The following is a 14,899-nucleotide window of genomic DNA, read 5'->3' on the forward strand; positions in this document are numbered from 1 at the left end:
TTTGGAGAAATCAGTGCACTATCAAAAAAGGACCCTAAAATAATGCTTTTTAAAGACAATTTAGTAAATTTACTGTACCATGTTCTGTACCACTGTCACATTCTTGTAAATGCCAGTAGATGGAGCTCTTCTGAGAGACTGTTCCCAGAGCAGATCTGACCACGAGTTGCACAGGCAGTTGAATAGATTTTTGTCACACTGTTTCTATTAAGTCTAAAAAAAATGGTTGAGGACTAAAAAGTAAAAAAAAGGCTTTCCAATAATAATAAATATATATATATAGAAATAATATTTAAAATATGAATGTTGGTAATTACCATTTGAACCACAAAATACAAACTGAAATACAAATTGAAACAAAATATGTAAAAGCGACATATTGTATATTATATTATTATTATTTTTTGCATATTTGCATACACATATTTTTTAAAGTAAGTTCCACACATGGAATTAAGTAAAATCTACTTAACTAAGTTGAGTAAAATTCTAAAGTTTGTTTAGTAATTCATGGCTCAATTCAGTGTAATATTGTAAGAATAAAATGCACTTAAAACACAGTATTGCAAAGTAAACTTCAATATATGTTTTGAAGTGTATGCTTTATAAAATCTAAGTAAATATAGCCTATTGTGTTGACACATAAATAATACATAATAATACAGCTGGAAAACGGTGAAAATGCAACCTTATTAAATATTCATGCCCCAGTGCATTATGGGGACTGCAGTATCAGAAGGTTTATTAGGTTTTACTTAATTTTAAAATTTAGGCTATATTTATTTATGCTTTAATTACTAGCTTAAAAAACAATGAGTAAAATTTACTTTGTTTTTGCACTGATATTTTTTGAGTAAATTTCACAAATAGAATTAAGTTAACTATACTTAACTTAAGTGAAATTAACGTAAGAAATTCATTAATTTTTATTTAACAAAGTAACATATTTAATTGATTTTTTTTGTATTACAGTTCATTCAAACAATGTAACATTGAATTAGACTACACTTTTTAAGTATATGATTTAATCAGAAATGTTTATGTAATCAATACATTTAGTGTGTGTCGCCATAATTTCTTTACTGAACTTATGTGTGAACGCAGACCTCAATAGGCTACTTAGACAATAACATTTGATGGATCGTTTTTGTGTTTGAATGTGTCATTTTAAGTAGAAACAACAAAAGCAATGATAAAATGGTGTAAATACATATGGAAAACAGTGAAATAAACCGCATTAATTATTCAAGGCCCAGTGCATGATGGGAACACCAGTATCAGAAAAGTTGAGTAATTTTACTTAATTTTATAATGTTGATATTTACGCTTACACGAATGAATTGAGTAATACTATAGAATTTACTTCTTTTTTATTCTTACTTGAACTAACTTTTTCATGTAAATACATTGTTTTTTCTAGTATTTACTTCACCACAAAATCATTTTTATCTGTGTAGAATTTGCCTGACCTAACTTATTCAGGTAGAAATTACATTACATTTAGAATTAGTTTAGTAGTTTTTATCAGTGCAGTTACATTTTCATATAGTAGGCTATTTGGAAGCATGTGATAAATTTATGCCTGACAAGCCTGAGTGAACGCAACATAACTTCTGTCAACTAACAAACTAAGAAATAGCCTAGTTTGTGACATTGATTGTGTGTTTTTTTAACTCAAGAACTTGATCATTGGATGCCTTAATGTTTGTTCCACCAGAGATGTTTAACGAATCATAGGCTAAGTCTGAAATTATGTTTTAAAAGTTTAGCTAGGCTATTTATTGAAAACAAACGGTTTTAAAAAGAGATCACCTGATCAATGTTTAGGTAGATCTTTTGTGTGGTATTTAAAATTTATATTTTAAATATCTTAATATGGATTTGAATTAAACTGTTCAAATTAGCCAATAAAGAGACTGGTGTAAAAAAATAGTAAACCCATTCCAGGCTTTTGTGATGGCCAAGTCAAATGAATCCCGATCTCTTTTAGTTCCGGTTCCGGTTTTTCCAGGTTCCTATCTGAATTCCTGCTGCTCTCTTTCTCCCTCTGAGATCAGTGAAAAAATATCTCTAACCGTCCGGAATCTCTCTCTCTCTCTTCACCTTTACACATTATGTCTGCACTGACGCCTCTCATTTCTCTATTCTCCACCTCGGCTTTGGTTTAACCCCGCAAATATGGATTGACTTTGATTTTACTCGGTCGCCTGTTGAAGTTTTGAAGCGGCGGATCGTGTCTCTGCTCAACGAGCTTCATGTTTCCTTCGGCAACTTTCGGAAGTAACTCGTTCCGGATGCGTTGTTCACACTATTGAACTGATCCGTGCGCGCGATCAGGGGGATTTTAAACCGGGATCGTGTCCGAGGCTTTCCACACTTCTTTTATTCGTGTTTAAAGTGATGGCGGAGCGGGGAGCCCGGCTGCTCCTCTCTCTTTTCTGCCTCACGATCACACTTTCACATGCTGACAAAGGTAAGTCTGAGATTAAAGAGCATTAAAACTTTCTGCGGTGCGACCCGCTGCCTGTTTCTCTTCAGTGTGAAATGAGTGTGTGTGACTATTTTCATCTGAACTAACTTGATTTCATCCCGTTCAGCGAACACACACCGTTCAGACAGCCTCATACATCAAAACATACGCGAAATATCTACTATATTTGCCCTGAAACGGTGTGTTCTGCATTAACACACTTTCACCTGAATGGAAAACCACATTCCTTCATCAAATGAAAGCTAATTAATGAGCCTAAATCTCGTTAATGATCATGTCTGTGGAGTGGAAATCAGTGTTTTATTCCACATAACGTTACTGTTGGAGTATCACATGCTGCTTAGACATCTTTTGCATCATAATCCTAGATATTTTCCCTTAATTTTATGTCTACCATGTTTATTTTGGTGTGTGTAGAATTCTGGGCTGAACACATGAAACCAAGCAAGAAACACACCTAGGACAAATATATATTGCTTATGAATATAATGCTGTCTTTACCCAACTGAATCGGCATGTATAACCAGAGAAGATGTCTTAATGTTGCACAGAGGTGGCATACATGCATTTACACTGATATTGCAATATCTGTAATATTCCTATGAAACTATTTTTAAAATATGAATATAGGTAGGCTACATGAAATACTTAACATGATGAAGATTGCACTTCATTTACACAGTGCCAAAGCAGCATCAGAGGCGGCTTTGATGCAGGGTCACTCACAGCTACCTTTTAAAAAAATATGCCATCGCATTGCACTCTTCCACATAATATGGAGCCGAATATGGAAAACATTGCGCAGAAAATGGAGCTGTGTAAATATGCCTTTAGAGAAATTAGTATTTTTGCTTCAGCATAGAACCTGAATCTTTTGTTAGTTTATCAATCATCTTTGTTCATAAGGTGCACATTTAATTTGCACGATCATGCATCATTTAACTCCTTCATTGGCATTGGCAACATGTTTTCACTAGTTTGCGCTTGTTTATTGGGCTCACGTACGATGAAAGCGGGCCGTAGTGGAGTTTGCGGCTGGGCTGTCTTGCGTGCAGAGGCTGATGAAAGCTGCTCTGCTGCATGAAAAGCAATGTGCTGTGGTGAAAAATCACAGGCTTTGCTGGAGATCAGTACAAAAGAGAGGAATGGGGGGCTGGGTGGAACGGGCAGACTCTGTCTGGAAAGTAATAAAACCAGGAGATTAAGGGGGGAACAGGGAGTTCCTTTGGGAGTTTTGATTGATTCCAGAGAATTGGACCTACATGCCGAGAGTGAGTTTCAAGTTACTAATTGTGGGGTCCCCATCTGAAAATATGTGTTTATTTGAAGCACACAAATGCGAACCTTGAGCAGTTTTGAGAAGATCGTCACCTACATCTCGCCGATAACAGCATTCTAACTTTTCCTTGTTCTGGAAAGGATGTGGGCCTGTCTTGAAGTTGTTGTTTTTTTGGGGGGGAAAGTTGGCATTATTTGCATCCCATCTTATCTGCATAACCCTGCTGGAAGATAACTGCGCTGATGGCTTCCCCGCGGACAATGTAAACGGCATGCTAAACTGTATAAACACCCTCACTACCTTGTCTGCAACCACTCAGCGATGTTAGAGATCTGCTTCCTTCACAGAGGCCATCATCGCACAGACCTAAGCAAGACCTGAACAAAAGGACAATTGTTGTACTAACATAGATAGTGTTTTCCCCCCTGTTCTGTAGGCTTTGTGTCTGGTTATTAAGTTAATTTAGGCCTGGTTTCACAAACAGGATTAGGCATTAGTTCAATTAAGATATTTAAGTAGCTTTTATAAAAGACATTTCTGATGTGCTTGAGACAAAACAATGGCACAGACATATTTTAAGATAAACACACGGGAGTAGTTTACTTTTAAAAAAACTTTTGCGGATAATTTACTCACCCCCATGTCATCCCAGATGTCCATGTCTTTCTTTCTTCAGTCGAAAAGAAATTAAGGTTTTTGATGAAAACATTCCAGGATTTTTCTCCATATAATGGACTTCAATGGGAACCAAACGGTTCAAGGTCCAAAAGACAGTTTCAGTGCAAACTGTTCAAAGGGCTTTAAACGATTCCGGACGATGAAAACGAAAGACGACCGGTCTTATCAAGCGAAATGATTGCTCATTTAAAAAAAAATAAAAATAAAACAAAGTTTAAGTTTTATAAGTTCAAATGGTCGCCTTGTTCTGTTCTGTGACGCACGTTTGTGACTCTCCTATTCGAACTCGTTCATCAAATTAACAAATCTTTTCCAGAGTCAACTCGTTCATTTCATTCGTTGAATGGACCAAATGACATGAAAAAAGATTTATAGTTTAATAAACTAGTCACAAACACGCATCACAGAACAGAGCAAGGCGACCATTTGAGCTTATAAAATAAAACGTAGTTGTTTTTTTTGTTTTTTTTTAATATGAGTGATCGTTTCGCTTGATAAGACCCTTATTCATCGTATGGAATCGCTTAAAGCCCTTTGAACAGTTTGCACTGAAACTGTCTTTTGGACCTTGAACCGTTTGGTTACCATTGAAGTCCATTATATGAAGAAAAATCCTGGAATGTTTTCATCAAAAACCATAATTTCTTTTCGACTGAAGAAAGAAAGACATGGACATCTTGGATGACATGGGGACGAGTAAATTACCAGCAAAAGTTTTTTAAAAGCGAACTATTCCTTTAAACTTTGTCGAACCCAAGTTTGGTTTGAAGAGGAAAAACGTCCCAAGAACAATGTCCTCTAACCATTCCTGAACACAAACTGAGACTCTGAGTTCGTGTTTAGAAAGTTTAATTACCCAAATTAATTTACCCAAACTTAATTTTTTCAAATTCAGGCTAAAAGAAAGCTTTCGGTTTCTGTTAAAAATGTAGTATTGGTGCATAACTATTGCAATAAAGGTACTATGGCAAATTGTATACTAACAGGGCTGTGTGGTATTTTTGAGATCATAGATTTTTAATCAAAGATCAACGGATGCCTTTTTTTTGTGGAAAATCCCATCAGCACAATAGCTTGTTTGGTCACATAGCTGTCCATTGCATTATAATCATTACCCAAAGTCATCATTACTGTTGCAGCTGCATGTTTTCAGATGTCAGGGAACAAAGAGGATCAATATCACAGTAACAAATTAAGTATTGTCAGCAATTGAATCTCGCTGGAAATCGGGGCGTCACAATAAGCTCCAGCTGAGAGATCTAGCCTTCGATGTTCTGTATTAATTTAGATGGACAATGGGCCCTTGGCTAATCGCCTAATGTGCAAATGAAGGCTTGATAGCAGCCTGTAAAATGGATTATGATTGATGGAGTTGCAAAAGTGCGGGTTAATAATTTGACCTCATATTTGTCAACATTTGATTTGGGTTTATTTGTGAGAGAATCACAGCCTTTCAGTGTCCATGTAATAAGCGATATTGCACTAGCCTGGGAAAACCCAGACAACTTCCGACAAAGAGCTCATTCAAGCCCATTTCCAATCCGTCGAAATCTACCAATCAGAAACGTTGGGGTGGGCTTTACACGATGACGACAGCGCTGGGATTTTGAAGCAGATTATGTAGCCTACATTACAAAGATGGACGCCGCCGTCAAACATCACTCGCTCGGATCAGCTATCGCGTCTGTTTTAAGCGATTTGAACGTTTCCTTTTTGTTAAAAACCGAGCAAAGAACAACACTCGATGTTTCTCCGCCGGGCGCCGCTCTGCAAACGTCATCTCCTTCATCACTCTGATTGGTTTTAGGTCTACCCGCGATGTCCCCCTCTGGAAATGATGTGTCAATGACGCTTTGCCAGACCATAACTCAGTTACAACTGAGAATGGTCTGGTTTTAACCAGGCTAATATTGCACGGCATTGGTATGTTTGGAATGGCGTACTACTTACTATTTCATAATTATATGTTATATGTCATATTGGGATGTTTTATGTGGTGAATATGTAATGTATGGTATTTTATTTTTTTTACCTGCCCAGGGACAGCAGATGCAAACTAGCTATTAGCTAATTCCCCAGATAGCAAACTGACATTGAATCAACGTGGAAACATGACATCGAAACAACGTTGAACTTGCGTTGTTTTGCTCATCGAATTAACGTTGAACCAACGTCAGACGCGTCATTCTTCAAAACTAACGGAAAATTCGACGTTGTTTCAACGTTATGAAAGCAAACCAATTGCGTCGATTTTCATTTAGCTTTGAAGAATGCCGCGTCTGACGTTGGTTCAAAGTTAATTCGATGAGCAAAACAATGCCAGATCAACGTTGTTTCGATGTCATGAGAGGCGTCGTTTCCACGTTGATTCAATGTCAGTTTGCTGTCTGGGTCTGGTGCAATTACTTTTAATTGTGCATTGTCCCTGTAAAAATAAACAATAAAATGAAATGAAATGAAAAATATAGCCTATTGCTTTGCATGGATTTGCCAAAATAAGGAGGCTGCATGTTATAACCAGAATGCAATGCACTCTATATGACCTTCCTCATCATTGGATTATCATTGGATCAGACAGATGATCTAAAATTGAGGTTTAAAATAGGAATATTTTGTTTCTGACGTCTGAAAGTCACATCGTGAGATCATCTGGCAACAATTTAGCATGCTACGGTTTGAAATGTTCAGTGTTGCATGCTGTTTCAATTATTGTTTAAAAAAAAAAAACGTACAGTATATGTAAGCTGAAGTATTCCATTCCCAGCTGGCCTTGATTGGCTGTGTCAGGAATCCCTAACGTCAGCACAGGCTATTCATCAGCATTTCTTTTTTTGGTGGCCTCTAAAGTGAGGTATGAATGGTTGTGAAAATGGTTTGAGTCCATTTATTGAAATGGTGAGCTTCTGCTGCATGAGATTATTGGAACGATTTCTGGCCAACCCTGCATGGTCAATTCTGCCCCATTACCATCAGTAGTGTATCATTATGTTACCGAGTGCACTATTTTAGTGTAGCGTTTGAGAAAATGACCAGTCTACGCAAATACACACGAGGTAGCGGATGGCTTTTGTTGTTGTTGAAGGAATTCCGATGAAATGGTCATACCTAAGGAATGTTTGCTGGTCAACACCCTCATTTGGGATGTGAGTGGTTGCAGTTCCCAGTGGGTCTCTGTTTGCGGGCGAATTCTCTTGCCAGCCTCAGCAGCTGGAGAAGATTATGATGCATGTGTGATATGAATGCTCGTGGAGTGAAGCGAAATCCAAATAGAGCTTCTGATAAGCCATTTTGTAGTGTCTTCGTCTTGGTGTGATTATTTTGGCCCTAGCTAATCTAGAATTATGCTAATAATAAATGGTATTTAAATAGCTCCAAACAAACGGCACTATTCATATTTCTTATACTCGAAGAAATTCATTGTTTTAAGCATAATTAAATTGCTTTAAAGTTATTCTATAGACTCAAATCATAATCCAGTATTAGGTACATCAACTTATATATGCAATTATGCATGCTCATATTTTTACATTTCCTTTGTATCTATATTATCATTTAAAACAGAAAAAATGTAATAACACTATTTAGGGATGCACGATATATCGGCCAGCATATCAGTATCGGCCGATATATGTTCATTTTTAATGTTATCGTTATCGGCCTGGTAAGAAAATGTGGCCGATATATTAAAGCCGATAAATAATGTATTATTTCCTTCAGCTGAGACACTTGTTGAGCACGGTTTATGCTTTTGAATTTCTTGAAATATGATTGAAATCTCTTCAAAAAATGAAAATACGGTTCGCAATGCAGCGCAAATCTGTCATATTGGTTATACAACACTATAATGAGAACATCATTATAATCGTGCGCTTGGGACATGGATTTAATTGTGAGATTTTTGTTTTTGTAATCAGGCTCTCAAAATTAGATACAAATTCGGATTTAAATTTATCGGCCGATATATCGGTTATCGGCTTTCAAATATAAAGAATTATCGGTTATTGGTATCGGCCAAAATTTTCATATCGGTGCATCCCTAACACTATTAAAATTTTTTTTTTTTTTACTGATCTCAAAATGAATATCGATTTGTGATGCCTAAATTTGCTACATTTTATTTCTAGTGTTTTTATGTTTTATTATTAATATTTCCCTAACTCTCAAAATGCAACATCATGACTTTTGCGTAAACATACACGCCACTTTCAAGTCAAGTGGCGTGTTATCTATAGCAGATCCCAACGGCGTTCATAAACACACCGAAAAGCGATTATGCGTGTTGATAGCGCGCCAAAAACGGAAATACGAATTGGCGTGTCATACATACGCCATTTTATGAGATCAGTCTGCAACAAAGTACTTGGTTTGAGTTGGGCAAACTTAAATTAAACAAATTAGTACAAACTACTTTTATGAGTATGTAGAACTTTTGAGTTCACGTTTTAAGTGATCTGAAATTGTAAATGGAAAGGAATAGTAAATGCTATGCAAGCTACAATCTTTGGAGAAAAAAAACATGATTTTTTTTTATGACACTTACCCACATTTAAGTGTTGATAAAAGAATGCATGAAGCTATTTATTTTAAAGCAGAGGTTCTGTTCTTTCTTTTGATATGTTTGTTCAGATATTCATACGACAAAATTTTCAGAAAATTATTAAAAATGCTGGAGGTGGCTGTCAACTTTAAAAAAAAAAAATCTGGTGGGAAAATAGTTCATATCAGTGGATCGCTTAAGTACACTCAAAATTATGTGTTGGATTTACTTAAAATATATATGCACCATTTTTGCATCATACTTTAAGTAATCCCGACTTTTATTATGTACTTAAATATGTACTTAAATATTTGAGTTCACGCAACATTCTTTACTTAAAAATATATTCATCGCTTTACATAAATATTTGAGTTCACGTAACATTCTTTACTTAAAAATATAAGTAAATTCAGTTTAAAAATTAATTTCTTGACCAAAATTGCTATAAACAATCGAGTGTACCTTAAGTTAAGTTAAAAAGTTAAGCTTACATTTTTTTTCAGCGTCTTCACATATGTGCTTCACAAAAAGGCTCCAATTTTTGGCTGGAAAGGCATCACGATAAATTGCATATATATCAAATGTATTGCAAATGTAATGCTCAATTTACTTAATTTTAAGTAAGTTTAAGTAGTTGACATGACTTTATTTATGCATACATTTAAGTTTACTTAGTAACTTATATTTTTGTGTTACACACACTACACTGTAAAAAAATATTTTCAAGATTTGTCATCACAACATTTTTTCTTTTGTCAACTCAACTTAAATAATTTATTTAGTTGAAAACTTATTATTTTGAGTTTCTGATGATTAAATCTAACTCACTTTTTCTAGTTCAATCAACTTAAAATTTTAAGGCAACCAGGGTTTTTTTTAAAAACTTTTTTAAGTTAAACCAACAATATTTTTTACAGTATATGTTAAGTAGAGCTTGAAAAGTTACGAATACTTATTTTTTTGTGTTTAATCGAATTACTTTTATAAGTAATGGTTGTTCAGCCAACAAATCATTTTTTAGAGTGCGGAAGGAGTTCCTGAGTCAAATGTAGGGCCTGAAATCTTATGATGGTCAACCTAGAATGAGTTTTCACGATTCTGTTTCGCATATTTCACAGTCATTACCATACCACTGATACCAAATGCTGAACTAGAGCAAATATGAGCTCTCGATTTGGCGAGATGTGGAAAATTGCATGTGGCTCTGATCACTGCTCAGTCTAACTGAAACCCATTTTCTGCTGACCCAAATTGTTCAAATGTTAAGCGTTCGTTCTTCTTTGTTTATGAGTGTTGTTCTCTCCCTATATTTCTTTGCTGCTCTTTAAGCCGTCATGAAATGGGGTCTGCTTTCTTTATGGCCTGTTTTGTAGCATTTCAGTTCATCAGGAATGGTGAAAGGGCCAGTCATTACAGTCTCCACGAATATGCTGACAAGCTAACTTGTTTCTCTTTTATTTGGTTCCCCGTTCTCAGCAGCAAAGGTTATATGTGAGTAATGGCAGCACGAACTGATATCTGTGCCAAGCATCCCGGCAGACTAAAGCTGCGAAACATTGAAGGTGATTGAAGCTCCGTCTTGTTGTTGCTCATTGCTGATGACGGCCCCTACGGGGGCCTTTCCCTCACGGCTCCGTATAAAGATCTCATAGTGTGGCCTGTGGAAGTATCACTGAAGACGGATTGTGAATAAGCTCAACATTAGTGCCAGTCTGCATGAACTCGGCTTGTGGCTCTTGGCAGCTCAACCTTTGCTTAAGATCTTCTCGACACGCCATCCTCCGGTTGGCTTATCGCAAAGATCCAGTAAGGGCTCGCCATACCTTTCTGCTCGAAAAGCAAACACTCCTTCCTTTGCTTAAGTGTGGAAAATGGAACATTAAACAGTGTGTTTTTTCTTACATGTAAACTAGTAACCTATTTTCGGCGTCAAATCTGTAAGTTTTACATTTTAATGTCATTCACATGGTTCAAAATCCATATAGCTTCCACAAAACTTGAATAATTTATACTTATTTTTCTATTACAACGGATGTGATGTTCAAGCTTTGAAAAACTATCCAAGATTTTCAGTAATTAGTGACTCAAATTTCTATCATTTGGCTTTAGAAGGCTTGGAAAATACTGCAAGAGTTGAATGGACCACTTTCATGGCACAATTATGTTTCTTTTGAATTAGCATTTTGCATGTGAAGCTTGAAATCGTCCGTCCTGATTGGTTGAGTTGAGATTACATTGAAAGGGCAAACAAAACAAGCTTCACTTCGTCATTAATAAAAAAAAATATATATACATTCTGAGTACTGATTTGTCAAGGTTTTTACTCAAAGAAATGTTTCTTAAGAGGTTTTTCATGAATATGCTAATTATGTATTTGAAAGCATGAAATGTACAGAATCTCTTAGCCTAGGTTACATCATGTGCTGTAAATAGTGTATATCTAGGCTGAAATGAGTCTTTGAATGGTCTGAAGTAGATTGAGTTCTGCTTTTTATGTGTTATAATGGATGTCAGAGAATCATAAGGAAGTGTGTGCATTACTTACCTTCCATTACACTATCAGAAAAAAAAAGTTAGAAAAGTTGTCACTGGGGCTGTACCTTTTCAAAAGGTACACTTTTGTACCCAAAGGATGCATATTGGTACCTTAGTGGTACATTTAGCACCTAAAATGTACATATTAGCTCCGGAAATGTACATATTAACACTTACAATGTAGTATTATGTCCATATTATGTCCATTTTAGGTCGTAATATGTATATTTTAGGTGCTAATATTAGCACCTAAAATGTACATATTAGGACCTAAAATTGACATATTAGCACGTAAAATGGACATATTAGCACCTAAAATGTACATATTAGCACTTAAAATGTACATATTAGCTCCTAAAATGTACTTATTAGCACATAAAATGTACATAGTAACACCTAAAATGTACTTATTAGCACCTAAAATGGACAATTAACACCTAAAATGTACTTATTAGCACCTAAAATGTACATATTAACACCTAAAATGTACTTATTAGCACCTAAAATGTACATATTAACACCTAAACTGTATATAGCACCTAAAATGTACATATTAACACTTAAAATGTACATATTACGGCCTAAAATTGCCATATTAGCACCTAAAATGTACATATTAGCTCCCGAAATGTACATATTAGCTCCTAAAATGTACTTATTAGCACATAAAATGTACATATTAACACCTAAAATGTACATATTAGCACCTAAAATGTATATATTAGCATCTAAAATGTACATATTAACACCTAAAATTGTACATATTAGCACCTAAAATAGACAAACGTTTACCTTTTGAAAAAGTACAGCCCCGGTGACCGCTTTTGTACCTTTTTTCGGAGTGTATGGACCGTTATTGTATATATTTACAAGTTCTCTGCATTTTTATGAGGTAAGTCAGTTTGGGTGGTTTTGTTCTGGGAGGCTGCATTCATAACTTGTTGGTGGTCTTGCAGCTGCAGTGCATGCAAGATGAGATATGAAGAATTTCCTCCCAGTGGTTAGGAGTGACGGGAATGATGGACTCCAGCTGCCCTGGGGTCCCTGACCTCAAGATTTGACCTCTGACCCTGCGATGGATAAATGCATCTGGAGAAAAAAGCCAGGGAAAAAGATAAAGCCAGAAAAGCACCTGCAGAGTAGGCTTGACATTCCAGCACTGGATCCTTGGACACGTGTCACATGATCCCTCCGAGCGTGTCCGGATGGGATGGGGAGGGGTTTGGATCATTAAGGGGAGGCCAGCTGTTACTGTATATGCCTAATGAGCGCTTTTATGGACTTGATGAACAGGCACATTTGACCGACTACTTGTGGAATAAGCATACGCCTACAGAATCAAATTGTCACTTCAAAAAAAGATTTTTTTTATTCTCCTTCATCTAACTTTTAATTAGTTTTTTACTGATTTAATAAGTCATTTACTGTTGGAAAGTTATGAGTGTGCAACACATAGACTGTATCTCTGTCTTTACATTACAAGCGTAATGTTACAAATTGTTGTTAATTTGTGATTGTTGTTCATACATTTGAATTGACCCTTCGCTAAGCCCCGCCCTCCCTAGTTACTGTTGCTATGCTTGTCAAGCTTTCACGGCTGGCACATCTATCACAGTGTATGCACCGGTGTCAGACATTCCCAAACAGATAATTAGTAATTTTTGGCGAACATGTGAAATATCATGAGAAAGCAAGACAAAAGGGACTACAGTTTTCCATTCGAGGGATATATCCACGACGTAATATGCAACCGATTAGAGAATAATTTCTTAAAAATTTAAGCTAAAGATTATAGTCCCAGCGGGAGCATTGACCATTCACATGGGAGACGCACAAATTGAGGAACAGCAGGGTAAGTGATAATTGAAAATAATCCTAATAATTATAAATCAAACTGCTTATCCATAAATCTTGTGGAATAACACTTACACCGGGAGAGCTGCGATCGGATTGGGTCAAAGTTGCTTAGTCAAGAGGTAGTAGGCCGTCAATTAACAAAATGCTGAAATATATTTTAAAGTATGTCAGTGAGCCTCCGTCTTGTCTTTAATCGTCTTATTTTACGTTAAAATATATGCAATATTTCCAAGCAATAGGTGTTTTTCTTAATCCTGTCTTCATTTAGTTGTGAATGGGTCTCCCACACTGCTTGATCACGCCATCCTTTCTCCCCTCGGCTTTTAGATTTTCGGGAAGGAAAAAAAATCCACTTCCCCGTCCAAACTTTTAGGATACCGGGTATCAGATTTGCACAATCCACACGCGCAATGCTTTGGCATGTTTCCCTCGCTGGAAAGCTTGCCAGACCTCCCACGCCTAGTTACGGTTGCTAAGCAGACTGATCTCATGAAGTAGCGCGTGTATGGCTATGCTATCAAGACGCATAATTGCTTTTCAGCGTGTTTATGAACGCCGTTGACTTAACGTTATATAAATATATGACTTACCTCAACCCCGTCCCTAAACCTAACCGTCACTGGGGTTAATGGCATTTATGACTGTTCCCTTACCATCCTATGGAAAAAAAAGATCGCTCCCCAGATGTAGATCTACATTTTGCTTCGTTTCGTTCGTACATTTGACGGCGTGTACAGACACGCGGAATGATGCGGACGTTAATGGCGTAGACATACACGCGCATAGCTCAAAATGTGTAGAAATAACACGCCACTTGACTCGAAAGTGGCGTGTATGTTTACGCAAAAGTCATGATGTCATGTTGTTGCTAAGACATGATTGGCCAGTGGCGGTTTTCAGGCGTGGCTTAGCGAAGGGTCAATTATTGTACTTTTCACTTTTTCGCTCTAGTCTAGAGTATATTTAGGTAACAAAAATGGTAATAGTTAGTGCAGGATTAGTACGAGTGTAAGTACGAGTGTATTACTTTCAACAGTTGAACACATTTACTATTTAAATCCATATAAGTTAATTCAGATTGCATGTGGGACTAGGAATGAGTAATCACTGCTTTAGACCAATGCAAATGTGTCCCATTTCTCGTATGTCCTCGGAAAAGAAGCAAATGAGCTATTTGGCGAGATTAAAGAAGGCCTTTTGTGAAAAGTGAAAACCTTCCTGGGAATCTTTTATACACAACTATTTTTTTCTCTCATTTCTGTTGTTCTGTCTCACCTTATAATAAGGTTTGATATGGGTAATTTGACCATTTTGGAAAATCTAGTACAGGCCCATTATGTTCATCAAAAAGCAATTACAGGAAGCCACTATTGTGGGATCATTTTATGTAAGGTAATTATAAACTCTACTTATATAATCTGTTTGTCACCTCTAGACGTTTACACAATCACCCACTGCATGTGAATTAAGCACAATCGTGTACACTGTAACTTTATGATTGGATAATTAGCCGTTGCAATCA

At 36.3% G+C, this 14,899-nt stretch overlaps 1 protein-coding gene across 9 annotated transcripts in view; it reads left to right on the forward strand.

Moving 5' to 3' along the window:
* Positions 1-2,000: 2,000 nt before the first annotated feature.
* Positions 2,001-14,899, forward strand: part of neo1a (neogenin 1a) — a 198,149-nt gene continuing 185,250 nt past the window's right edge. For all 9 annotated transcript variants that reach the window (XM_089135430.1, XM_089135315.1, XM_089116323.1 and 6 more), the window contains exon 1: positions 2,001-2,473. In XM_089135430.1, the coding sequence (XP_088991556.1) occupies positions 2,401-2,473 (73 nt within the window). In that variant the 5' untranslated portion in view covers positions 2,001-2,400. The remainder of the gene's footprint in view (positions 2,474-14,899) is intronic.

This window comes from Pimephales promelas, chromosome 1 (genome assembly GCF_988280905.1).
Source record: "Pimephales promelas chromosome 1, fPimPro1.hap1.1, whole genome shotgun sequence".
NCBI classification, from domain to species: domain Eukaryota; kingdom Metazoa; phylum Chordata; class Actinopteri; order Cypriniformes; family Leuciscidae; genus Pimephales; species Pimephales promelas.